This window comes from Thamnophis sirtalis, unplaced genomic scaffold, assembly GCF_051295495.1.
Source record: "Thamnophis sirtalis isolate CommonGarterSnake01/CBP01778 unplaced genomic scaffold, rThaSir2_p1.2 scaffold_14, whole genome shotgun sequence".
NCBI classification, from domain to species: Eukaryota; Metazoa; Chordata; class Lepidosauria; order Squamata; family Natricidae; genus Thamnophis; species Thamnophis sirtalis.
This window is the reverse complement of record NW_028261394.1, coordinates 23862917-23890256: the sequence shown is the minus strand read 5'-3', so window position 1 is coordinate 23890256 and position 27340 is coordinate 23862917. Positions and strand designations below refer to the sequence as shown.

The window sequence follows — 27340 nt, the reverse complement described above, 5'->3', positions numbered from 1 at the left end:
CATACATCCAGGTCTCAATAACACAGGCCAGGTCTCTACACTTGTCCACCCCCACAGACCTGAACTTTACCAGCAGCAGCAGCAGGAGACCGAGGCACCCAACAATGTGGTCATCTGAGCTCAGGACCTGGGCCACTGGCTTAGATGGGACAAGCCTGTTTTGTAGAAACCAGCAACTTAAGAAGCCTTGGTCCCCTTATCCCCCATTCTCCCACTGTGGGACACGGGGCCCTCTCTGGCTCGTCTCCAACCTGATCCTGACCCACTGAACCAAGTGGTCTTCTAATCCGGCTTCCAAAGAGATCTGAAACCTCTCAGAGTCAAACCCCAGGGCAATGATCCTCCAATCTCCTGATCCTCATGGTAGTGATCTCATACACATATTTTAGTTTAGACTTTATTTGTATGCCGCCCTTTTCCCTGAGGGGAAAATGTATGTATGCATGCATTTTAATTTTATCAGGTTAATTTAAAAAAGAAAAGAAACTTCTAACAAACTACAGCAAAAGAGTTTTATTAAGGGTTCTGTAAGTATTTTCCAATAACAAAATGTGAGAGTGATTTAAAGTATCCTTTTTTAATAAGCAAGTTAACGCAGCAGCTGTATTTCCAGGCAAAAGGCAGGGTGAACTGAAAGGAAACAGAGGCTTGCTAGCAATTTCTGCTGGGTCAAAGGCCACACCTCAGCCTCCCCCCTTGGCAACAGTCGCACAGATGACCTCCTGGGGGGACAGTCATGTTCACTGAGGACCCCCGTTTCATTCTCTTTTCAGGGGGAGGTGTCAAGAATCATAGTGAGTGGGTTGCTTCCCAGATGCCTGCTCATCGGAGCAAAAGGCTCACCACCAAAACTCTGCCATTTTACTGCCACATCTTGGTGAACTTTGGGCTGCCAATGCGGTGGGGGGGGGGCTTTGGGAGCTGCCTTGCCTGAACCCGTGTACAGCCTGGGCATGCCTGACCTGAGATCTTGAATGTCAGATCCCTCAGGCATGCCTGTGGCTGTTCTCAGGAAAGGAGGGGAGGGGTCTCACAATGAAAGCCAGGCCTGCACTGCAAGTGTGCATGTGGAAGGCCATCAAAGAGGATGGAAGCACCACTATCATTCGCACTTACTTCAACCCACTTCAGCAACTTCTCATAAGAATGGCCATCGGCTTTAAAGGGCGCTGAACTCAGGAGCTCGGCCACAAACTCCTTCGCAGGGATCTGCAGGTGCTGTAAGAAATGGGGGGACTCAAGTTCCAGAGCCAGAGCCTGGCCAGGCCGAAGGGTGCAAAAAGAGCCCTTGGGAAGGAGCAGCTCGAATGCCGTAAAGGGCCAAGCTTGCTCGCCAGCCCAGCCAAAGCATCTCCGGGCTGGAGGCAGCAGATCTCTTCTTACCCACAACCGCCGGACCAGAAGCTCCACTTTGGCAGTGGTCTCTTTAGGGTCCTTCTGCCGTATAGAATCCAAGATGACATCTGTGAGGAAACCATGGCACTTCTGGGCATAAAAAATTTCTTCTTGTGTTAATGGAAAACTCAGAAAAATGACATCTGCAAGAGAAAAGAGACCAAGGCCCTCAACTCCTGCCTTTCTACCCAGCTCTGAGCTCTGCCTTCTTCACCCCTTCCAGCTTCTGAGCTGGGAACAAAGCCCACGGCATCCTTCCAGGAGAGGTCCTAGAGCAGGGAGGGTGGATTCTGCCCACTTCCTTCACTCAGAATAACTCAGCCCCAGGCGAGTTGCTATTCCAGGCAATGTGCTCAAAGGACAGGGGCACAAATGGGATCCAAATGGCCAATGTCTCTCCCTTGAGAGAAAGCGTTGCTGCCGATAACTTCAGTTGGGGAAAAAAGGCTGAAATGGGACAATAACCCATGAGATCTTCAGGATCTTTTGACCCTTCTCAGAATGTACTCACAGTGTAACAACCAGCAAGACCAAGGCATGGTAGCATGAGATTTTAGAGTAACGTCTTGCTGGGGTGGGCAGGAAATGAGATTTCCAAATTTCTTTTTGGATGTTAGGTGTGTACAGCCTGCCCTAGGACATTATCCACCCCCACACCTGCAGTCAAGGGCCTACCTTTGTCCACTGGGGGTGCCAGGGCACAGGCCAGAGTAAGGTCTTCAGTGCCTGTGCTGTAGAGAATGCTGCCTTCGTGAAAAACGCAGGAACCGTCGCCTGGCACAATGGGAGGGTGCTCAACCTTAAGAATCAAGCCCCTCACATCAAGGGTTTGGCAAGGAGCAGTTTCTTCAAGGGCAGTTCCTGCAGAGCATGGACAAAATAATTCCATGGGTGGTTTGAGGAAGGCAATATCTCTATAACTACAGTACAAAATCTCAACAGATGCATTTTGCATGCCCTCACTGTGGGGGCCTAACCAGGTTAATCCCATTTCACTTTGCTTCTGCAACAAGATTGTTAACAGCTAACAATTCCTAAAATATTTCAAAGAAAGATCCCCTGATACACTTACTAAAATATGCATGGAAGTAACATTGATATTACAATTAAAAAAAAAATACTTTAAAAGCATAATTTGTTTACAGAAGCAGAAAGCCAGAAAACCATAAAAGCCTCTCTGCTAAGAAGGAAAAACGAAATTCCTTGGACCAAATTCTGCAGTTGTGACATGCAAAGCCTTCTTCTTGGAAACCATCTGCTCTACTTTTGCAGCAAATGTGAGGCATTCAGAAGGACCCTCGAAGGGAACGGTTGGGAGGAGGGGAGCAGCAGATGGACAGATCCTGAAAAAGGACCATGGGCATTTCCATACATGACAGTGGCAGCAACTATCTCTCCAAATGCAGGAAGGAGCCGTTCTCCAGAAATCAAAGGCAGAGCATCTGCACCACCAGAACCCAGAGAGAGTTTCCGGGCTCTTCTAGATGGAGCCAGTTGTGAGGGTTTGGGGAAGAGAAGCAGATGGGGGGGGGGAGGGGGGAATCCGGAATCACAATCTCAAATAAGACTTGTGCACTACAGAAACTAGGTGCATTACTGAAATTAGTCCTCTAAACATGCTCAGTGAAAGACCAGAAAAAATACTGGCCTTTGCTGTGGTAGACACTTATGTTCAAAACATGAGAATTAAAAAACCCAAGAAGAGCTTCAACTCTATGGTGAATATGATTCAATGAGCATAATGCAGACACGGCAGCATGTGACCCATCACTGATAGGAACTGGGGGAAACCACTAATTCAAAAGAAGAGAAAAGAGCAGCTGCATATTAAAAACATGTGTTGTTCTTTGGAAATCCAAGTGAATAAACTTGGCAGTGCCAAAGAGAGAATCTGATGGAAAACAAGTGGAAGAATAAATAAAAGCAGCATCAGCCTTGCAATCTGCTATCACTCACCCATCCACCCATGGAAATATGGATTATAACAAGCAAATGAAGATTCTTTGTCTTAACTGATATAGTTTTAATTGCTCTGACAGCTGCTGGGACACAAACTCTGCCAAGCATGATCCTTCCAGGAAATTCCTCTGTTGTTTTGCTGATAGAATTAATTGCTTAATTAATTAATTAATTAATTGTGCATTGAATTATTTCAGGAACCCTTGGTTTATTATCCAATTTTTCTTCTACTAGAAAACTCTTTTTCACTTTCACTTAGAAACTGCCTTCCGGTGGCTGATATCCACTATTTTGTCCTCATTTTAGAATAATGGAAAGATATCTTCTTCATCATCTGCATCCTTTTAGAAATGGGACAACTACGTGAGGCTGCTCCCTTTGGTATTATTTCCTGAAGGCTAAATATACCCAACTCCTTCCATCTCAATCGTCTTCAGTGCCTTTCCCTGAGTAGGTTCCTTAGATCTTCTTAAAAGTGTGATACCCAGATCTGAACACAATATTTGACCAGAGCAGAATATAATAGAATGACTAATTCCTGAAATTTGAAAATTTTAGATTAAAGTCCATTCATCTGTATTATACTTTATTACACTGGCAACTCTTACTCAGTTGGCAATCAACTACTATCCAAACATCTTTTTTACAACTACTGTACTAAGTCAGGTTATACCTCCCGCCTGGCACCTGCATATTTGACCTTTGTCTGCTAAACAAAGACTTGTTTCTATTAAATGTCACTATTTTACTTATAGCTCATTTCTCTAACCTAACTTCGTTGTTTCAAATCTTATTTCTGTTGTCAAGTGTGACAATAAGTTGTCTACTTATTTCTCACACAGTAGCATCTGCCGGGAAGGGGGGAGATCAACAACAAAGGCAAGATGGTGGCCATGGCAGTGTCCAAAGGGCCAAGGATGCCTCCATGATTGCTCACCCCTGCCTCGTGGCACAAGATTCCCCAAACCAAAGACAGAAGGGAGGCAGCACCTTGCTTGGTGTGGGGAGGAGCCAAGGATCTGTCCCGGATGCCATCTGCCACTCGGCTTCCATCTAAAGGCCATTCCATCAAATATGGCTGTGGGGGGAGATGCCTGGATTATGGCTGCTTCACTTTCTTCTGTCAATATGTCCCTAGGCCTCTCGGGAGCTTGCCTTGCCTCAGTGGAGCCAGGTCTGACACTGAACCCACTTTGGTAACACCTGCATTGTTGTTTGTGAGTCCTCATAAAAATGACAAATGAAGGTGTTGCAAAGCATTCAGGAGAGATCTGGATAGCACCTCACTTGATCTCTCCAATTTCATGAGGAACTGCCGGCAGCAGAGCATTCTCTCCAAGAGGAATCCCAACCCAGATGTTCATCCATTGGGGATCCCACTTCAGCCTAAGGAACACGGCTCAGACTATTTTTGAGAATAATTAGTGAGAACAATTAATCCATGGAACAGCTTGCATCCTGGAATTGTGGATGCTCCATTGCTTGAGGTTTTCAAGAAAGAATTCAAGAAGCGTTTGTGTGTAACAACTTCTGGAGCTAAAGACAAGGTTAGTAGAAACCCAAAGGGGAATTAATTATGACCTTCTCAAAACAACAAGGGTGAAATTAAACACACACATCCCAAAAAGGCTTTGTAATGAAATAGTTGGTAATGGTGCAGGCTTCTTCTTATGAATTCAAATTCTCTTCAGGGAAATTTAATAACAGAAAACAAAGGTCCTTTTTCCACCACAAGGTTTCCTTATGATGCAGTCAGAAACCTTGTGGGAACTGAATGAAGGAGCACCCGAAGGGTTGTTGACATAAATATCACTCATGCTATTCCCTTTTGGCATAAGGAGGCTTTGTGAAGCATAGAGAATCTGTAAGAAGCTTGAGTAGAGAGAAAACCATCTTCTGTAAAATGCAGATTATATGAACACAACTCACTGTCCCCCTCTACTTCTCTAGTCTTCCTTATGTCTACGGAGTCTCCGTGCTGCTTCGTGCTTTAAACGTCTTACTCATCTTTCAGAGCCTCTCATCAACTCCATCTAACCATTAATTTTGGTCTTTACCTTACTTTCAACCCAATCATTCTCCTTTCATATACAATATTTATTTTCCAAGGCAATCTTTATTCATTCACAAGATGGCAGCAAAGCATTTGAGTTTCAAGTATCCTTGGCTTCTTGTTCCACTGTTTACTAGACTTACAAGATGATCCCTTGATGAAACAAACAAAACCCTAAAAAACATACTAGCAACCCAAAGAATTGAGTTTTCTAGTTGTAGTTGTGAAACTGGACATTGACTGGATGACAGTTTACAAAGGAAGGCAAGGCTGCCAGTCCCCACTGCAGCCAGGAGAGGACGGAGGGCAGCAAACCCAAAAATCAGCCAGAGCCACCCAATGGCCATGACAGCACCCGGGACTTGGCCCTCACCCCGGGCGCACATTGAGGCACCTTCCATTGCCCACCTGAATATCTTCAAGTGGGACATTGGAGCAGACCTGCTGTGGAGTGCTGCACCTTGGGAGATACTCTCTCTGCCTTGGAGACCAAAACCAGGACTTTGGGGGAGAGTGACCATGTCATATTGGAATTAAACCTAATGCAGTCACACAAGCAATAGAACAAAGTCAAACTAGTATCTTAGACTTAGACTCTATGATAGCTGATTTCATCAAAATTGGAGCTTGGAAAGGATTCCATGGATGAAAAACTTAAATGGAAAAACAACTCCCGAAACTGGGGAAACTGAAAAAATGAGATTATAAAAGCCTAATCTAGCACAATACCACTCAAAAAGAAAAACAAGAAAGCCCAGATGTAATCAGTTTGCACATAGAACTCTCTGATAAAATAAATGACAAAAAAGGATAAGTATAAAAAAATGGAAAGATTGACATATAACTAAAGCAGAATATCAGCATACAGCCTGCAAAGATGAAGTCAAGAAAGCTAAGGCTCAGAATGAAATAAGACTTTCAACAAATGTCAAAAATAATTTTTAAAAGTTTCTTTCAACATGTAAAAAAGAAGAAAAAAGTCAATTGGTCCACTAAAGAAAGATGGCAAGGCAGCAGGGAGAAAGTTGAACTGCTTAATTCATTCTTTACATTTTTCTTTACAGAAAAGGAAAAAAGCGTCAAACCTACCAAAAGCAGAGCCATAAAAGGCAAATTGGGAATACGAGTCAAAATAGGCAACATGGTAACACCTGTCTAGTCTAGAACAAGTTCAAATTGCAGGACCACATGGATTACATCCCAAAGGCCCTGGCAGCTGTGATCTTGCAACTATTGAACCATATTTTCACAGTTCCTGAAACACTGAGGAACTACCACAGGACTGGAAAAGGGCTGATGTAGTTCCAACCTTCAAAAAAGGGGGAGGGGAGGGGAATTGATCCAAGAAACTATAGACCAATCAACTTGACATCAAAACCTGGGAAGATCCCGGAAAAGTTAATCAAGCAACAGATCTACATATCTGCAAACACCTAGAAATGAGCAAAGCTATTACCAGAAACCAGCATGGCTTTGTCAAACATCATGCCAGACAAATCTTATTGCATTCTTTGACAAAGCAACTAAACTAGTGGACCAGTGAACTGCCATGGACATAGTATACTTGGACTTCAGTAAGGCATTTGATAAAGTAGGCCACCACCTACTATTTGATAAGATAGAAAATATGGGATAGACAGCATCACCATTAGATGGATTAGTCACATTAGTCCTTAATGGAACTGCAGCTACATGGATAGAAGTATGCCATGAGGTACCCCAAAGTTCTAATTTAGGGTTCAGACTCTTCAAAGGCATTTGGCCATATAGACCAGTGGTTCTCAACCTTCCTAATGCTGCAACCCTTTAATACAGTTCTTCATGTTGTGGTGACCCCCAACCATAAAATTAGTCGTATGTAAATGTATAGGCTAAGTAGTGAGGCTAGGGCTATTAATGTGGCTTCAATTGTTATGTTTATGTGGATTATCTTATTAAGGATAAGTCATTTAGGTATGAATCCTGTTGTTGGTGGTAGTCCTCCTATTGATAGAACAGTTGTTGAGAGAAGTAATATTAGGGCTGGTGAAGAGGGTCATGCTGTTCCAATGTCTTTTATTGTAGTTGATGATGTAATACTTATGGCTAAGAAGATTGGGGTTGTGGTTATGATGTAGATTATAAAGGCTAGCAATGAGATGTTTGGTGCTATTGGGAGTGTTGCTAGGATTCAGCCTGTGTGGGCAATTGATGAAAATGCTATCAGTTTTCGTAGTTGGGTTTGGTTGAGGCCTCCAAGGCCCCCAGTAATAATTGATAGGATGGTGCATGATAAAAGGAGTGTTGCATTAATCTTGTTGTTCGGGGATTTCGAGGAATGCGGGGAGGGGGGTGTCTAAAGTTTAGAGTTCCAATGGTCTTAGTGACCGCTGTGAAAAGGTTGTTCGACCCCCAAAGGGGGTCGTGACCCACAGGTTGAGAACCGCTGATGTAGACCATAGCCTACTTCTTGATAAAATAGAAAAATGTGGCATAGAACTGCTGTTTCTTAACATCTGCCTTGGGCCCAATATTCTTCAACATCTTCATAAGTAATTTAGATGAAGGAACAGAAGAATAATTCATCAGATTTGCAGACAACACCAAGCTAGGAGGAATAGCCAACACTTTAGAACAGAGCTGGCAAACTCCTTGCCTGCGGGCTGGATGCCTCACGCACTGGCAACGGCTATGCCCGGTTTAGCAAAGGGGAAAAAAGGCTTGATATATCATGTGATGTCCCATACACCGCCATGACAATGTGAGTTTGATACCTCTGCTTTAGAAGATAAACTCGGAGGAGGAGTCAACGTCCATTGGACCTAAACCATCCCAAAGGGACGGTGAACAGGAAGAATACGTCTTGCTGACCTCAGAGATATCGCAAAATCCCTGTAGTTTTAACTACTCCAAGTAGTTTTAACTATTCCAAGGATCATGACTATCTTATCAAGAAGTTGATCACTAAGCCTTCTCCTGAACAGCAAGCAATTAAAAATACAAGGCTCAGGGACAAAATAAATATTTTCAAGCTCTACCTACAATTTCTAAGGAACCCCTGATTTTTAGAATAAATAAGCCATGGAGAGAAATCCCTTATTCCCAATCAAATCCAGAAGTCATTTACAAGCAGCAAGTGAAAGAGTTCCACTTACCCTTCTCTTTCTGGCCTCTCTGTTCCTGAGAGCTGGTACTTTTTCCCAAGGAGGGCACCTCCTCCAAAGTGCTTGGCTCGTCCGCCTTTGCCAGCCAGCCCTGGGGAGGCAGGGGTCCCTGCTTGCACAGTCCAGCCTTGGACAGGTTTCCTGGTGCTCTTGGTGCCCCTTGTATGTCCATCTCATTACTGGATAGCTCAGAGCTGGAGATTCTGGAGCAGCTGGAAGGGGTGGTCCTCATGGACAATGCTCTCCATTTAGATTCTTCACCAGATCCTGGTCCCTGGGGAGCCCCACAGCATCTGCAGTGAGCCATATCCCAGCCTTGCACCAGGGAAATGAGCTTCTGAATGGGGGGGTCACTGTTCTCAAGGGGTTTGGTTAAGCTGCCCTTTGCTCCTCTTTTCTTGGGGGGGCTTCCTTCCTGTCGGAAAAGGCAGGAGTTTCCCCAGTCATCAGAGGACTTGGACATTTCCCAGGGAGGTTTTCGTTTTGCTCCCTTAATGGAAGAAATGCTGGTGTACTTGGTGTTCTCTCTTTCACTCACTTCCATAGATTGTGTCTCTCTAGCTATATTCCAATTATTGGCACACTGATCTAATTCCACAGCAAAATGTAAATGCTTCAAAAAAGGAAGAGGGAAAAAATCCATTAAAGCATAATTAATAATGTATTAATTGTATTATAGCAAGAGTTACGGTGGCGCAGTGGCTAGAATGCAGTACTGCAGGTTACTTCTGCTGCCTGCCGGCTGCCTGCAATTTAGCAGTTCAAATCTCACCAGGCTGAAGGTTTACCATCCTTTTGATGGTAAAATGAGGATCCAGATTGTTGGGGGCAACAAGCTGACTCTGTAAACCGCTTAGAGAGGGCTGGAAAGCCCTGTGAAGTGGTATATAAGTCTAAGTGCTATTGCTATTCTTCCTTATATACATCTAAAGATGATTTCTGCTGAGAGTATCTGCCATCAGAGAATCCATTTTTTTCCAATGTAAACCATCCATTTCTAGCCTTTTAAAAAAATTATACTTACGCCAAACAGGAATAGGTAGTGAGGGAGATACTTTGCAGTGCTATTAACTAAGGAAGTTGGACTCCATAGGCTTGCACTGGTATAATATTTTATTATATTCTGAAATAACCACTAGAGCAAAACAATAAGACATTATAGAATTTGTAGTTATAAGATAAAATAACCAAGTAGAGCTAAAAGCAGCAGCAATCTTGCTCCAATAAGGAGGAGTGAAAGGCTATACAGGTCGCCCTCAATTTACAACCATGAAATCGACTGGAAATCAAGTCTGAGGTCCCTGTAGTCTACGCTGAGGCACACACATGGCTGAACCTGGTTTTTTGACATTTTTCGCTGGAGTCATGAAGCAAATCACCACAGTTGTTAAGCAAACCAGTTCTTCTGAATGGGGGATTTTTTTTGCCAGAAACACCAGAAGACAACAAGAAATATTACAAAATGTGATCACACGACAACGGGATGCTGACTTGGTCATAAAGGTGAGCCAGTTATCAAGTGCCTGACATGTGGTCATGTGATAGTTTGCCACAGCTGGAAGCGCTGCAGGGGTCATAAAGCCCCCACTCAGAGGCTGTAGTAAAAGGCTGGTCTTACGTTGAGGGCTCCCTATCTATGAATATTATTAAAGCTGATGGGAAGTGTAGAAACTTGCTCTGTCTTACTGTCCATTATACTGCTATGTTTTGATTAGGGAAAAAAACCTGTTTCTCCCTCTATTTGTTTTCTGAGCCTGGCATTAATTTTTCTTTTGACTCGTGTTTAAAGTGGCAGACTTTTTCACCCTATCATTGGAAGGATACTTTTTTTTGCCGCGCTCAAAAATGAGGAAGAAGAAAACCAGCATGACAGTAGTAATAATAGCAGAATAAAAGAGAAAGAGCTGGGGGAGAATCACAAAATACAAATAGAAATGGAATGACTGTGGCAAAAGAAAGCAAAGGTAGTACCAATGATCAATCTCAAAAATCTGGAGCACCTCTTGACAAAATCCCCATCAATCAATTGCAGCTTTGACTTGAAACAGCTGACATCCTGTGACAACACTTTTAGCAATATCGAAGAGCATCTGTCTATTCCAGGTCCTTGGCAAAGACTCAGCAGCTGGATAAAAATGCCAAATCTAAACATCTAGATGACTATGCGACCAATCACAATAATAGCAATAATAAAAAATAACGTTACATCTTGAAGGACTTTGTTGGATCCGGTATCCTTCTCTGATATTGGAGAGTCAAGGTTTCTAACCGGAGAAGCTACATGTTGAACTTCCTGCTGTTGTACCCATAATCTGGAACACAAACATTTTATATCTTTTTAGGACACATTTTCTATGCCTCCATAACATGGGTAATGGTTAAAATTCTCCTATTAAGAGTTAGAACAGGAGAAAGTTATGTGGATATTTTTCCCTTTTTCCTAAGGGAAGAAAAAGATTTTGAGGAGCAACTGACACTTTGATATTCTTGGCCAAAGAGCAAGCTACTGGTAACTAACTTTTGTATTTTGTTCAAATGGCCTCTTACCACACCCTGATTGCTTAAAATGCCCCCACCACTGCCAGGGATCCTGCATTCCAAAGGGAGGGGCTTCTCTAAGACAGCCCAGCCCCTTTTTTGGGGGTGTGTGTCTGGGGGGGAAGGGCTGGAATTTCTGCACCTCTCCTATATCTTGTTCTTCTTCACCGAGAGCTCCTGCTTCCTATTACAGTATTATGACTTCTAAGAAGTTAATCAACCAATCAGAATAGAGCTGGAAGGGACCAAATCAAGCAGGATTTGAAAGGAGTGGCTGTCTGGCTCCTCTTAAATATCTCCAGGGATGAAGCAGCCCAGCAGGTCGGCCTCAATTTAATACCATTTGTTTAGTGACCATTAGAAGTTGCAAAACTACTGAAAAAAATGACTCCTGAGCAGGGGTGGGTTCTAGCCGGCATTACTGCTGATTCACTCGTGTGCACAGTTTAATAGAAATTGTTCTGCACATGCGCAGAACTCCAAAACAAGATGGCGGTGGTGACCGGGGAACTGGTTCCAGGGCATGGCCAGCCAGGGTTGCTGCCAGCTCTGTGACCCAGGCTGGCATTCTACTACCAGTTTGGCCCAACCAGGCTGAACTGGTAGGAACCCATCTCTGCTCCTGAGTGTTTTTCACCCTTACGACTGTTGCAGCAACCCCACGGTTATGTGACGCTTGGCAACTGGCATGCATTTATGACGGTCGCAGTGTCCTGGGGGGGGGGTGTCACCTGATCCCCTTTTGTGATCTTCTGACCAGCAAAGTCAATAGAGAAGCCAGATTCACTTAACCGTGTTACTAACTTAACAACTTCAGTGATTTGCTTAACAACTCTGGCAAGAAAGGTTGTAAGATGAGGCAAAATTCACTTAACAACTGTCTTGCTTAGCAACAGAAATTTTGGGCTCAATTGTGGTTATAAGTCAAGGGCTACCTGTAGTACATGAATTTTATTTATGCTGAGCAGCAAATGAGAAATGCACCCACACTGAAGAAGGAGAAGGAGAAGAAAGAAATACCTGTACGTGTCATACTGATCGAGAGCCTCCAACAGAGAAGGGATCTGGTACTCTATCACTTCCTGACACAAAAGGGACCATTCCCTGTCATGGGGTTAAAAAGCAAATCTTGTCAAATCAACTGGACTGAGATTCCCCATTAACCTTTGATAATTTTTTTTAAAAGGAAAAGAAATCATGATAATGATGATTTTACCACTGACACATAGTTCATCTTCACAGAGAACATGTCGAAGTTCCACCTTCCCATCCTGGAAGGCCACTTGATTCTCTGAGAGGGTCTAAACAAAGCCCTGGCAGGGACTGACCAGGGAGAAGGACAGTGGGACTCACCACCCTTTGAATCTAAGGCTCCCCAGCTCACAGACCCAACTGGCATGGAAGCCATGCTAGTCCTGGAGATGGCCGAGGTTCATAACTACACACTGTGCAATTCTATGTTTATTATTTTTTATTTATTAAATTTGTTTGCCACACATCTCACCACAAGGCAACTCTGGACTGCTTACATTAAAATAAAACCATAATTAGATGAATATACAAAAGCATATGAAAATTACAATAAAATATAAGTTATAACTAAAGATGGAGAGGAAGGGAGCAGAATATGTGTGTGGGGAGAGGGGGGAGCTGCTGTCAGTCAATCAACCACCCCCAGCATGAAATTCCCCCATTGGGGCCAATTGACACAGCCATGTTTAAATTCTGAAGATTAAAGGAACTGGGCAAATACACTCCCCCCACCCGACTGCCTCAGTTCTCTTTGTTTGGGTTTTCTGCTCCCTAGTTTCCAGCCAGGCAAATGAAGGTGAACCAAAATCTACTTAATGAACTGTACCCTCAATTGAGCTGTAAAATGAAAGCGATCCATTTGTCAAGATTTCTGTCACCATTTCCTTTCAATAAAAGACAACTGTGCATGTCCCAAAGGTGCTTTTTCAAGAAGCAACGACTTTCTTATGTTTCTTTGAAGACATTATGCTTCTGTTTGAAACATCTTCAAAGACAAACCAGAAAGTCCAGTTGCCTCTTGAAAAAGCACCTTTGGGACAGCCAGGACGCAGATGACTGAGAATCTCCCTAGACATAACTAAGCATGGTATAGAGAACAAAACAATAGCTGAAAATAGGAAATTAAATCAATTGTAACCTCATAATATAATAAGCCCAAAAGCCCATGATTTGTTATAATCATATTACTTTGTAAACATCCCAACTGGTTTAGGTGATACCTTCCTGAGCAGAAAGATATCAATTTCAGAGAAGTGGAGCTGGGAGGAAAAGCCCTGGACCTGGTGAGGCTCTCCTGACTTGTGGCAGAACCAAATGATCCCAGTTCGGTCAGGCACTGGGGTGGGGGTGGGGGGAGAGGCTCTTCTGCCCTCCGCTTGCCCTGCTCCCTTTCTCAAATCCACAGCTGATGGGAGCGGTGGCACGACAAAACCGCAGTCCACTAAAGCGCGCCCGATTAAAGCGCGTACCTGACGTCATCAGCAGCGCAACAAATACGACCGCGGAGAAAAAAGGGCGCTTTAAAAAGCGCTTTTAAAGCAAGCCGATTCACGTTAAGGTAAGGGTTAGGTTTAGGTTTAGGGTTAGGGTTAGGTTAAGGGTTAGGGTTAGGGTTAGGTTAAGCGTTAGGGTTAGGTTTAGGGTTAGGTTAAGGGTTAGCGTTAGGTTTAGCGTTAGGTTAAGGGTTAGGTTTAGGGTTAGGTTTAGGGTTAGGTTAAGGGTTAGGTTTAGGGTTAGGTTTCGGGGGGTTAGGTTTAGGTTTAGGTGTTAATTTTAGCTTTACTGCTCACAGCATGCTTTTTTCGTCGCGCTGTGATGACGTCAAGTACGCGGTTTCGTCGAGCGCGCTTTAGTCGACCGCGGTTTTGTGGTGGAACCAATGGAGCAGGGCAAAATAAGGAAGGTCCGGAATAGCATCAGCTGAGCAAAGGGCCGAGTGGGTCCCCGGAATCTCGGCCAAGCTCCTCATCTCTGGAGAGACCTGAAATTGCCCCCCTGAAAGTCAGAGGGAAACAGAACGGGGAGGCTTCAGATGAGCCCTTCCCAGAAAGAACAAAGGAAGCTTGGAACCAACTGTCAGCAGAGACAGGGGCTCAGTCACCAGGAACTGAGTTTAACCATGCTTGGGATAAACATACATCTATCACCCGACAAAAACCTTAAAAAATAGTAAATTATTAAAAGAAAAATAATAAATAAAAAAGAAATCAACAAACAGTAAACTCAAAGGGCAGCCTCAATGGACCAGTACATCTTTTTCTGCCACCAGGTTTCCATGCTTCTATGACAACCTATCCCTGCTCCATTCAATCTGAAACTGGATTTGCAACAGGATGAACAAGGCTACTGAAGCATATCGAAAGAAAGAAAGGAAGGAAGGAAGGAAGGAAGGAAGGAAGGAAGGAAGGAAGGAAGGAAGGAAGGAAGGAAGATGTATCTTTGCTATGCCTGGAAGCTGCCTACAAAAGGCTCAGTATTGATCCCAGGATTTTCTGTTTCACAGCAGTCCATATGGCTTCAGTGTTATAAATGATATAGATGAGGGGATAAAAGGGGAACTCATTCAATTTGCAAATGACACCAAACTGGGAGGAATAGCCAACACTCCAGAAGACAGACAAGATTCAGACTTGAGCACTGCACCCGATCTAACAGGATGCAGTTCAGTGGTGAGAAAAGTCAGGTCCTGCACCTAGGCAGCAAAAACCAAATGCAGATACAGAATAGAAGGTACCTGCCCCAACAGTAATAATTGTGAGGGGGATCTAGGAGTCCGAGTGGATCACCACTTCCTACGAGTTAGCTGCCAAAAAAAGCCCACACAGTTCTAGGATGGATCAATAGAGGAACAGTATCAAGATCATGAGAAATGATAGTTCTGTTCTACACTGCGCCAGTGAAACCACAGTTGGAGTATTGCATCCAGTTTTGGTTACCACAATACATGAAAGATATAGAGACCCTGGAAAGAATGCACAGAAGAGCAACAAAGATGATTAGGAGGATGGAGAGTAAGTCATATAATAAACACCTAAGGGGACTGGGTATATTTAGCCAAAGGAAGAGAAGGTGGAGGGGAGACAACATAGCCATTTTCTAATACTTGAGGGGCTGTCACAGGCAAAAGGACATTAGGTTCCTCTCCAGAGCACCTGGGGGCAGGACAAAAAGCAGTGGGTGGAAGCTTGGCAGGTGGAGAGTCAACTTGGAAATAAGGAGGAATTTTCTGATGGCAAGAACGATTCTCTAACCCAATCTTTTAAAGCATTGCTGTTTTCCTTGGGTTAGGGTGTTTGTGCAGACCCTGGATGGCTGGTTGTTGTGCAGTTTGTCTGAATGCTGGTTTGGAAGTTCTTTTGGTGGTTTTCTCATTTTAAGTATAAGCTACCAGAGTCATGATGAAGTTAGGCAGCAGGTGGGAGGCCTGGTCAAAGCACAAGACTGCCTTCAGTTCACCTGCTCCATCTTCTGCTGCAGGGGGATACCTGCACTGCCCCAGTTATTCTTTGGGGCACAGAGCATCTGCCCTTGAGCTCTGCCACTTCAGCCTCCCCTGGCCGTGCCCAAGTGCAAAGTCCTTCACAAGACAAATGCACTTTCCAAGATTTGGGATAAATAATCTTCATGTTCCCTTACACCACTAGTGTTATCTCTGAAACAATGTTTAGCTTTGTTGTCCTGATTTATTGCTGCAAATTGTTAATTAGCAACATTTAATGGCATCATAGGGGACATATTGAAACAGGAACAACGGAAGAGAAATTGGCAAACACAAATTTCTATAGTTTTACAAAAAATAGAACTTTGGGGAGGAAATAATTAAAGCCTTATTCTACAAAGAACATGGTTGAGGCAGGCAGCCGTTCGGTGCACTGAGCACTTCCAACTCTATCTTAAAACTGCTCTTTAGGTATCCCAGATATAATATGCATCAAACAGTAATTAACGTACTTAAATTCAGATGGTAAATACAACTTGCCAAGTCTTAAGAAGTTGAGAACATGTCGAAACATTTTTCCATCTCCATGAATGAGGAGACTCTGGCCATAAGCAATCCAATATACCTTTTTGCAATTTGACAACAACTCTGGAAACTGAAAAAAAATTAAGAGATTTCAAATCAACTCCTTCCATAAGTTTTCTCTCAAACCGAAAAGACTATTATCCTTACCACCACCCAGATTTATATTCTAAAGAACTAGATAGATCACAATGACAGAGTAAGATCAGATGCAAATGACTGACGTTGTTAGCATCAAATCAACATGGGACGTGGAGGCTGTCCACTTTGCTCAGCCTGCAGGTGGCCCAAGTTCCTTGTCCCCACAAAGCCTGGCCTTCCTCATTCCAGGGTTCCAGAAGGGAAACAGTCACTGGAGTTTGCAGCAGTAAAAATGTATTTTGTTCACTTTTACCATGGCATAGATATTTTGTAAAGAAAATCAGATGCATTGATTGTCCTGAGTCTCAAGTCAGGGAAAAAATGCTTTTATCACTTTGGTTAGTCTTTAAAAGTCTAAAACTGCAATGCCACAGCAGCCCAATGTAGTACAGGTAGCCTTCAAGTTATGACCGTAATGAAGGCTGCCCATTAGGGCCAAAAATTGGGACAAGATTAAATGAACTACATCAAGTCAAGTAACAACCAGCATCCCCGCTTCCCCCACCCTGGGCATCCCTTAAATGAATGTGTGGGTCATTAAGTGGAGCTCAGAGGTAGGGGAGACCCTGGGAGGCAGGCACCGGTCCATCTGCCTGGGCTCCCCAAGGCCTCTCTCACTGCCAGGATACCCCATGGTCCACTTTCTGTCCCCAGAGGGCTCACACACATGTCTGCTGTGCAGTTGGCTATCTTGCCAGCGAGAAACAAGGGGGAAGGAAAATGCAGGGTGTCCCTGCCTTTCCAGGTTCTGCCACCACCCTTCCTCCTGGCCAGGTGCCCCTGCCTTTCTGGGGCAAACAAGGGCCAGGCCTCTTGCCTGTCAGATGGCCAGGTCATTGGGGCAAGGAGCTCTGAACGCAGAGGCCATTTCTACAAAGAATTGCTGGAGTACTGAAAATTGCGGTCTCTTCCATGAGGCCTGGGGAGCAGACCCAATGCATTGGGAGGTCCTGTCAGGGCAGGATGGAGGGCAAGAGAGGTGGGGGGAGGGGGGCTTAAGCATTCCCATGACCATAATGGCAATAAGGGCAAATGACCAATGAGGGACATTGTAACTTTGAAACAGTATGTAATTTTGGGGTGTCCATAACTCTGAACATTTATTAAGGGACCTGTCATATCTTGAGCACTGCCTGTACCAAGGGATCCAGATGTTCCTTGGTTCCCCTATTCTCAGATATAATAATTTTAAAATGCCACAGTCTCAAGCAAAATGACCAAATCCTGTGCCATCATGCTCGATTAGTAAATAGCTCTAAAAGTTGGGGAAAATGTGGATTGGAAAGTTACTGTCATCTTCCAAGAGAGACTAAGGACACTGCCAGGCAGCCCCTCTAGAATGGGACCCATCAGCAGAAGAGCTACTGGTACAAGACTGGCTGAAGTTCACCCTCCGAGCCCTGCCCAGCCTTACTCCCAAGACTAGCAGGAGGAAGGCACAGCCCTTCCCACTGGTAATAGCAGCAGCAGAGCACCAGGGACTAGTTTCGTGGAAAACAATTCCAGGGCCTGGGGTTGGGGACCTTGAGGGCTTGCTTCCCTCCCCCCCCCCCGAAAATCCCCTGCCAGCAGGAAAACTGCCAACCGATTGCTCTCCTTAAAGGGGGGGAGGGAGGACAGGGTTGGGCAGGCTTGGGAGAGTCTTTGGGCAGAGCCTTTTCTCAGGTTGCCCAACTCACAGGCCAACCATGTTGAGGAGGGAACTTCATGGACTTTCCTTCCCTCTTCCTCCAGCAATCCTCCTGCATGTCTTTGGCAGTCAGGATAGAAGGAGAAGGGTGGGGGCAGAGCTAGGAAAAAGGAGCATCCTCTGAATAACCTCCAGTGGCAAGTAACCTCCAATCTCTTGCACAGGAGACAAAATGGCTCAAAGTCCTAAAAACAATAGAATGTCCAGTTTGGCGTCAGCAAAAAAAAGAAAACAGAACAAACAAAAGAAAATTTCTTGGGAGGAGAACTGGCATCACCCAGCTGGCAATCTCTAGCTCTTTCAAAGAAATTCTGCACCTAGGTTTCCAGAAAGTCTCCTTATGACTGACGAGCCTTTTGGAAACTCCAGTCCACATTTTGCCAGGAGACAGAAACCCACTGCCTGCTGTCTCCTGCACTCCCAGCCCAAATGGCCGTGGAAGGCAGATGAGCCCACTACATGGCCAACCCCTGTTGAAGGTGAGGCCCGTGATAAAAATTGGGTTAGAAGGGGAGAGCAATCCCTCGAGTCTGGGCTGAGGATGGGAGAAGAATCCCAGGGCTTGTTGGTGCAGTGGTTAGGGGAAAACGAGGATGAGCTCTCTAAGGTACTTTCCCACAGTCACCAGCATTCAGGAGAGAGAGGGAATGGATGACACTGGAATTCTCTCACCCACCCCAGCCTGCATTTCTCCAGGAGCAGCACAATAAAAAGCACAACAAAAACCATGAGAGGTCAATTTTCAAGTTCTCTGTGCAATCTGCCATATGTATTCTGGGCTTAGTTACACAACATGTTTTCTCTGTATCTGTTTAGAACAAGCAGTTTAAATGTCCCAAAGGTGCTTTTTCATGAGGCAACTGGACTTTCTTCTTTTTCTTTGAAGATGTTTCGCTTCTCATCCAAGAACACAGTACAACACAATCCTTTCAGCAGTTCCAAGAGGGCTCCACACCCATTTGCACTACTCAGGGGCACTAAGGACAAACATAAACCTCCAAGTAGCCTCAACGATTCTCTAAAAGAATGCAAGGAGTATCAATCCTTCTCTTTCCCCACCATCCAGTCAGAGCTGAAGAAGCTTCTTGGATGAGGAGTGAAACATCTTCAAAGAAAAACCAGAAAGTCCAAATGCCTCTTGAAAAAGCCCCTTTGGGACAAGCGTGACATGGATGACGGAGAATCTCCCAAGACCTTTAGCTAAGCAGCCTAAATATCGACCACTCTAGAGCAAGCAACATAAAGATACTTAATAATGATACCTTTAATAACGTTTGCAAATAGGTGGCATACCAGTGACTTCCTACATAGACTTTGACAATATGATGGAGGGAAAAAGCTGTTATTTCTGCTGCCCACTCTGCATCTACAAAACACAATCCAAACGGCAGAAGGTCTACTTTTATACTTTTGCAACACAAAGGAATGGATTCATGGAGGGATGAAATATGCCCAGCCACTTGAACCACACAATTTCCTTGCAAATGATTGGCTCAGGGAAGGAAATCAGAGAAAATTCATTACTGGCTCAAACCATACAACAATTCTAAGATCCACCTCACAAGTTCCATTAGCAAGCCAGAGATGCCTTGGCCTATATGCTAGATCATTTTGTGGGAATTCTCAACTATGTTGTGCAGTTGACCTAAGTGTGTGAGCTGAATCTGTACAATATATTAACCTAAAACATGACTGGACAATTTCAGGGTGTCCAATGAAGAAAGCCCTTTGGGTCAATGGCCCTCCCTTCCAAGTAAATGCTTGGAAAGAGTCCCTAAAAAGGCCTAAGCAACTTTTTAATTTTCTTCTCCCACTAAGGGAAAACATCAATTATTCTATCACATATTCATCCTTTAAAAAGTAAATTCTCCTTCAAGTTCAGTTTGCCCCCCCCCCCCGATGACTGTCCCCCCGTTCTGCAGCAACACAGGAGACATTTTATTTGCCGCAGCCTTTTTCACAGGGTTTTTTCCTTACCCAGATCTTTAATCTGTGAATGATTCCCACAACACAGTTTCATGTGCATAATATACATCTCAAGGGAGGCACGACTTACTTTTTATCAGGGAATCTGTGGGCGTCTTCGGGTTTAGAAATCTTTTTAAAGCATCCTTCATTGGCTCATAGATGAGATCCATTTGATCCAAATACGTGCAAAGGTGTGGAAGTTCAGACATATTTCGTGTAAGTGGAAGTCTGCAAGTTCCTAACCAATTCCTTTGCACAGAAAAAGAGAAAGACTTGCCAGAAATGTAGGTATTTTTAATCATTCCTATTTTAAGGCAGCTACTGGATTATTTCTTTCCATCCTTTCATCTTTATACAGAATTTTTACCTAGTGCTTTTCTTCTTTATATACATATATCAGATTTCCTTACTCTACTTTAAAAAAACAATACAGCTCCTCCTTATCATATGCATTTTAATTTGCCATTAAACCTTGCTTAAGAGATACTGTTAGCAGTGTACTTTCACTTCATTACATAAAATATTGAACAGTTAGAAACCAAAGCTTCTGTGTCATAAGGTCAACATATTGTTTGCCTCCATGCAGAAGCCAGGCCTTGGCTGTTAAAATAAAACGTAGAAAGCATAATTTAGGACAAAACAAGTTCCAACAGAAGAGTTCAGGACTGTTATTCAGATGAGGGTGTAACTGTGGACCCCCTGGTGCTCTCTGAGCTTCATGGTTTGCTTGCAGACATTTCATTACCTGACTAGATAGCAACATCAGTGCAAGGGAGTGTGGGTTTCCCCCTATATATGTATAGCAATTTGCTATGCCAGTGTTGGGGGGGGGGAGTTTCTCCTTGATATTTCCATGATTAGGTTATTGTTTTCTGTTCGACTATCAATCAAGACGACTGACTGACATTCCCATAAAACCATCCAGTGGCCTTAAAGGAGCCACCAAATGCTACCCTTACTTACTACAGGGCACTACAAAAATGCTCCCATGATATAACTCTGTCTACTCCGACAGAGATTCCCCAGGACAAAATCAGCACCCCTCAAAGAAGTTAAAACCACTCCATGGGATCCATGCGGGTCCTGGGAGCAGCCGGCTAGAAAATGGATCCAGAAGGAAAAACAGCCAATTGCCAAACACGGCTCACGGCTCTCAGCATAAAGAGCAGTGGTGGGATTCAGCCAGTTCACACTTATTCGGGAGAACCGGTTGGTAACTTTCTAAGTAGTTCAGAGAACCGATTGTTGGAAGAAATCTCCTTTTGTTTTTTTCCACTTTACAGAACTAATCCTGTAAGGAAGGCAGGAAGGAAACATTCTAGTGTTGTTTCTAGCCTGATCTTAATTGACCTGCTTACAGAAACTTCCTCTCTGGTTAACCCTTATTACATTGAAACAGCTAAGGCGAAGCGCCCATCGACTGGAGTGACCTTGAGTTGGCATTGCCCACCCAGTCACATGACTACCAAGCCCCACCTACCCAGATGGTCATTAGGGCAGAGAACCAGTTGTTAAATTATTTGAATCCCACCACAAGAGGTTTGTCGGCTGCTATGGCCCCTCCTGGCCCCTCCTGCATTCTTTCCATGGAGAACAGAGCTCCACTTGCTCCCAACCGGCAACCCCCATTCACATCCCAAGAAGACCCAGCCAGGAACCAAACTTTGCCACATCTGGTCTGACCAGCTCTGCCTCTCTACAGGACTCCCCCAAACTACTGCAGGATCCAATAATGATGCCCAGGTCAGGAGACAACGTGAGGCATGCCATCCTCTCAGCAGGTGCGGATTATATTTGGCAATCTAGCCAACGTTTGGGAAAACCTCATCCGGATATTCCTGGCCACAGAGCAGCTTTATCCTTCTCTCTCCCATCCTGTTTCTAATCTTTATTCTTTCTTAGAGACTAGAAACAAGCACAACAGAACTTCCCAAGGGACATACATGACATGCTGAAAAAGAACTCCGTTCCCTGAGATGTAGAGCTTATTCCCATCCAGGGTGCTCTCCATGTGCAGCTGCCCCAGAGCAGAGTCGGGGTACTTGACTAGCAGTCCCAGCACCATCGGGTACAAAGGGAGGAGGACTGATGGGTCCTGAACTCTCTGCTGCTGTGCCGTTGTGCTCCTCTCACAGCCTTGAGACTTAGAGGCTTCGCTGGAACACGAGCCTAAAGAAACACACCCAAGGAGATACTGACGTTAACATGGCTGACTGTGCTGGAGTAAAGATCCGAGCTGCATTCCACTTTAAAACCAAAGCAGAGCAACAACTCAATATTAGCAACACAAGCAAATGCATTTCTTAAAAGGTTCACTCTTCCTTCAGAACTACGGCATTTAACTTCTTTGCTCAATGATTTGGAAGTGCCCATTTTGTTCTGGACTTGGGGCAAAAGTTCAGAGTGTTTTCAGAGCCAAACAGCAGAAATGAATTAAATCTCAGAACGTTTTGCATGTCCTGCATTCTGAGCCCCCAAACAGCCTTGCATATGCTCAAAGCTTCCTAATCAATTAATTATTGTAATCAGAAGGACAGACACCAGTCATGGGCAGGGCACAGGAGAGAGCACGGAGTGCAAAGGCCACCTGGTTTTGTGTTGTTGGACAGTCATAAAATACATATTTTATGTTATATTATAATTTGTAGTCATTTTTCCTAAAAATGTTTCCTAAAAGAAGGAGTAAATCAGTCTAAAAGTGCAGGAAAGTTATTATCTGGTTCATTTGGCCATTTAACAAAAAAGAATAATTGCACACAAACGTACGCGCAATATTCTTCAATTTTAGTAACAAATAACTCAAAATCTTTATTACAAGTTATATTCCATACAATTTCCTAACCAAACTATCAAAGTAATTTCACTCTGTAATTAAAGAAAGTCTAAGTAATCCCTTTTACATGGAAATCAGTCAACACAGAACTTAAATTGTTGTAAGAAGTACACCTGGGTTATTCCTGAAGATCTTCACGGCTTCTATGACCTTGGGAATGCCCAAGGCTTCTGCTTCTGCTTCCAGAGCATCCAAGCTGGAGAAGTTATCAGGCAAAAGAATCTTCTCTGAGCGAAGAAAATTAGCTAGTTGTTTAAAAAAAATGCACACAAGAAAGTAAGCAACCTGAAGGGCCAGCAAGGTGTTTTTGCCTTCACATTTCATGTTATATACGTATATTTCGAATGACTTTAGGGGAAAGCAAAACTGGGGATTCCTAGCAACAGATGGACAGAATCAACCAGCCAGAAAGAAAGAGATGGACATGGGAACAATAGAGAAAATTGATTGGAAGAAACAGAATTTGAATTTGAAACATAGTCTAGGCTAGTAATTATAACAATTATAATTCTAGGATAACAATGCCAATTACAGACTTGGTAAACCAGAGGGCTTCTTGGTAGTCTTTGAGTTTGCTTGTTTTCTTGCAAATGATTCTTTATTCAAATAGGTCACATCATCAGTGAGCACTACACGAAAACAACCAAGCTCAGAGAGCACCGAGGACCCTTCATTTCAACCTTGAGATACAAATATTCTCTTTCATCAAAAACAGCATATCTTAATAGTGAGACACAGAAAAAGATCCAAGCAGCACCGTTTTTGTACAAGCAACAATTTCTTTAAAGAGACTGAGAAATGGCAGCTCCAGGTGCCCTGGGTCGAAAGAGGCTGGGAGCTGCTTTGCCTTTCTTGCATTGTTTGTTTTCTCCGGGAAAGAAAGTAGTCAAAAGTGGGGGAGAGGAAAAGTTGTAAGATTCCCCCCCCCCCATTTCCTCATTTTCTTCATTTCAAGAAAGAGGCCGGTGGTACCCAGGGAAGCTTTGCACTGGGCAGAGAGAGTCAGGATTCTGCCATCAAGGATTCCCCTCCTTGTGCTGGCACTGGAGCTTTCTCAGATTTTGGCGCTTCAAGGACCTTCTTGCCCACTGCTGGAAGATTTCTTTATTTATTTATTCATGCATTTATTCGCTTTTTATCCCGACCTTATTACTCCATAGGTAACCGAGGGGGGCGTCCGCCCCAATTCCCTTTGCTCCTCCGGGGGCCGCCCCGCTCAGCCAACGGCCCCCCGCCCCTTACCGATGAAGCGGAACTCGCCGCTCTCGCACTCGATCAGCGCCGCGGCGTCGGCCAGCCAGAGCAGGTTGTCGTCGGTGACCAGAGCCGGGAACTGCTCCACCAGGCGCAGCGGCATGAAGCAGTAGGGCACCTCGTCCTCCGTGTCCAGGAGCGGCGTGTCCATCAGCCCCAGCGGCGCCTTCTCCTGCGAGCCTGCGGGCAGGGAGGGAGGGAGGCGGGCAGGGAGGGCCGTGGAGGCGGGGGTCCCGGGGGAGGGGAGGGGGGCAGCGGCTCAGGCTCAGGCTTACCGGAGCAGGCGGGGCTCTTCAGCGCGCACTCGGCGGCGGCGGCGGCGGCGGCGCAGGGCTTGCTGATGCACTTGCGCGTCCGCCAGTAGTTGAGCGAGGCGCGCTCGGCGATGGGGATGTCGGCGGGGCGGACGCGCAGGTTGTGCTTGCCCTCCTTCAGGTTGTCCAGGCTCTGCGGGAGAGGCGCGTCAGGGGGGCGGGGGCGGGGCAGGGGCGAGGGGGGATCCCTTCCCCTCCCCCCCCCCGGGCACCTGCAGCAGCGGCGCCAAGCGGAGCAGCCCGGCCTGTTCGTAGAGCAGCGGCAGCTCCATCCCGCTGCCGCCCGACAGCCGCGACGTATGCAGGAAGTAGTGGACGTGGCGGAAGGCGTAGCCGTCACGGTCCAGGAACAGCCGCTGTCCCGCCGCCCCCGCCGCCGCCTGGCCCAGCAGCGACTCCGGGAACTGCGCCAGCTTGCTCCGCGGCACCGCGAAGGCCCAGCCGCCCACGTTCAGGTGCACCGGCGGCTCCTCCGGCGGCCCCGACGCCTCCGCCTCCTTCGCCCCCGACGGCTCCTGCGGGAGGGAGAGCCGCGCGTCAGCCAGCGCCCCTCGCCGCCTCGGCCCCGCCCGACCGCCTCCCGGCTCCTCACCATGCCGAGTCGCCGCCGCCTCCGGCCGGGCACAGCTGCTCAACCGCCGCCACGGTTGCCCGGCAACGGGGGGCACGTGCGAGAGAAGCCGGGGCCCGCTCTACCCCCCCCCCCGTTTAACCACCGCCCGATGATCCCAGAGCCCCCCGCCCGTTTCCCTGAGGAGTGGGAGGTCTTCCAGCCCCCAGTCTTTAGCCGAGGGGACCTTGGCCAAGGGGCTTCTTTGCCTAGCCGAAAACCGAATCGCCGCAGCAAAAAGCCCTTATTCAGGGGGGAAGTCGAGTTTTTTCTATAGGGTAGCCCTAACATTTAGACTTCTATAACGCAGCCGTCTCTAAGCGGTTTACAGAGTCAGCCTATTGCCGCCAACAGTTTGTGTCCTCATTTGAGCCACCTCAGAAGGACTGAAGGCTGAGCCAACATTGAGCCTGGTGAGATTCGAACTGCCAAATTGCAGTCAGCAGAAGTAGCCTGCAATACAGCATTCTAACCACTGTTGCTTACAGAGTACAGAAATGATAGATTTGGTGCATGGAGCTGATGAAACCATAAAAGGCATTGATCATGTGTGAATTAAACAATAGAAAACGTGGATTCCAGATAACACTGCAGAAGTGGCAAATTTACACTGCACTCCTCTTCCCCAGCTGGATTTGTATCTTTCTTAAAAAGTACAAGTGCATTCAGGAACTTTAAGAATACTTTAAGAATAGAGCCGAGGTGGCGCAGTGGTTAAATGCAGCACTGCAGGCTACTTCAGCTGACTGCAGTTCGGCTGTTCAAATCTCACCGGCTCAGGGTTGACTCAGCCTTCCATCCTTCCGAGGTGGGTAAAATGAGGACCCGGATTGTTGTTGGGGGCAATATGCTGACTTTGTAAACCGCTTAGAGAGGGCTGAAAACCGTATGAAGCGGTATATAAGTCTAACTGCTATTGCTATTGCTACTCTCTCTATTGTTTAATGCTGAAATGACAAGTTCCTGCATATAAAAAGAAATAGCCAAGAAGAAAAAAAAATCCATGTTTTCTAAAGCTAAAAAAGAGGCCAGAGCTGCCATGTTAAAAGTGCTAATATCACCCTTTAAAAAGCTAATAATGAACATTAAAATTCTAGGTAACACACCTAGATCATGGAATGAGAAGCCTGCCCATTGGTGCTTGTTTATTAAATTTGTTTGCCACCCATCTCACTTAAATTGTTATTATCTGTTCATAATAATGTGAAGGCACATCATACACCTCAAGTTCTTCCCCAAAACAAAATAAGGTCTTGGTGTAGCACAAGTAGTGTAGCCTTTTGCAAATGACAGCTGGGAGACTTTTTGGTAGGGCACCCAGTGTGCAAATAGTAATAGCAGTAGCATTTTAGACTTATATAGCACCTCAGAATGCTTTATAGCCCTCTCTAAGCAGTGTACAGAGTCAGCCACTTGCCCCCAACAATCTGTGTCCTCATTTGACCCACCTGGGAAGGATGGAAGGCTGAGTCAACCTTGAGCTGCTCAGAAACTCCTGGAGTGAGCAGCAATTTAGCCTGCAATACTGCATTCTAACCACTGCACAACATGGATGTGTGGATGGATGGGTGGAAGGAAGAAAGGAAAGAAGGGGGGAAAGGAAGAGCAATAGCACTTAGACTTATACACCACTCCAAGTGCTTTACAGCCCTCTCTAAGTGGTTTACAGAGTCAGCCTCTTGCCCCCAACAATCTGGGTTCCCATTTTACTGAACTTGGATGGAAGGCTGAGTCAGCCTTGAGCCAGTCAGGATAGAACTGGAGTGAGCAGCAAGTTAACTTGCAATACTGCATTCTAACCAGGGCTGTTGAGACCACCATGGCCGGTTTATGCCATAATCTTTCAACTTGGATTTTCAGATTTTGATGCTTCCTGATCTCCAATGATTTTTCTCCTACTCTACTATTCCCTGATATAGCCACCTCCATTGTCCACACTTCCTTCTTTTCAACCACAGTTAAGTGTGGTGTGTTGAGTCAAGACTTTATCAGTCTATATTCAGAAATCGCACAATATTTTAATCTCACTTTTGACTTTTTAACTTTTTTGTTTCCATTTTTCTATCTGTGTAATCTTCTTACACAGGTTTAATATATGGTCTACTTGTTTCTTTTGCCTCTCCACAATTTGCACTTTGAAATGACAATTTTTCAGTTCTGGCTTTGATTGCATTAGTTCGAATAGCTTACTCTTGAGCTGCCAAAATTTTCAGATTCCTTTTTTAATGTTCCAGTTGTAAATCGTTCCCAGGTTGCATCAACCTTCTCCACTGTTTTGTAGAAATTAACCATGTTGTGTAATTCTTTTCCTTGCCACCATTCTGTTCATATGTTTATTACATTATTTCAATGTTCAGGTTTTGTTTCCTGCACATTCCACAAGTTCCAA

General features: G+C 45.0%; 1 protein-coding gene across 1 annotated transcript; it reads right to left on the bottom strand.

Annotated features, from left to right (window-relative positions):
* Positions 1 to 498: 498 nt before the first annotated feature.
* On the bottom strand, positions 499 to 27243 carry KCTD19 (potassium channel tetramerization domain containing 19). The gene is made up of 16 exons (XM_087729261.1): positions 27142 to 27243; positions 24554 to 24856; positions 24303 to 24474; positions 24016 to 24207; positions 22887 to 23018; positions 21884 to 22109; positions 20029 to 20189; positions 19235 to 19338; positions 16072 to 16214; positions 12109 to 12192; positions 10757 to 10862; positions 8542 to 9163; positions 2071 to 2256; positions 1384 to 1538; positions 1117 to 1218; positions 499 to 630 (listed from the first exon to the last, which is right to left on the bottom strand). Exons 1-16 carry the CDS (start codon positions 27241 to 27243, stop codon positions 517 to 519), a joined length of 2904 nt encoding a protein of 967 aa, XP_087585387.1. The 3' UTR covers positions 499 to 516.
* Positions 27244 to 27340: the final 97 nt, after the last annotated feature.

What these genes read in the sequence shown, in the direction of transcription:
- KCTD19 (XM_087729261.1), bottom strand. Translation starts at nt 27,243, where the DNA reads ATGGTTAATTTCTACAAAACAGTGGAGAAGGTTGATGCAACCTGGGAA. An exon ending in CGGCGAGTTCCGCTTCATCG is followed by an intron (nt 23,019 to 24,015) that starts GTAAGGGGCGGG and finishes TTAAACAACTAG; the next exon opens with CTAATTTTCTTCGCTCAGAG. An exon ending in GTTCTTTTTCAGCATGTCAT is followed by an intron (nt 20,190 to 21,883) that starts GTATGTCCCTTG and finishes TTCTGTGCAAAG; the next exon opens with GAATTGGTTAGGAACTTGCA.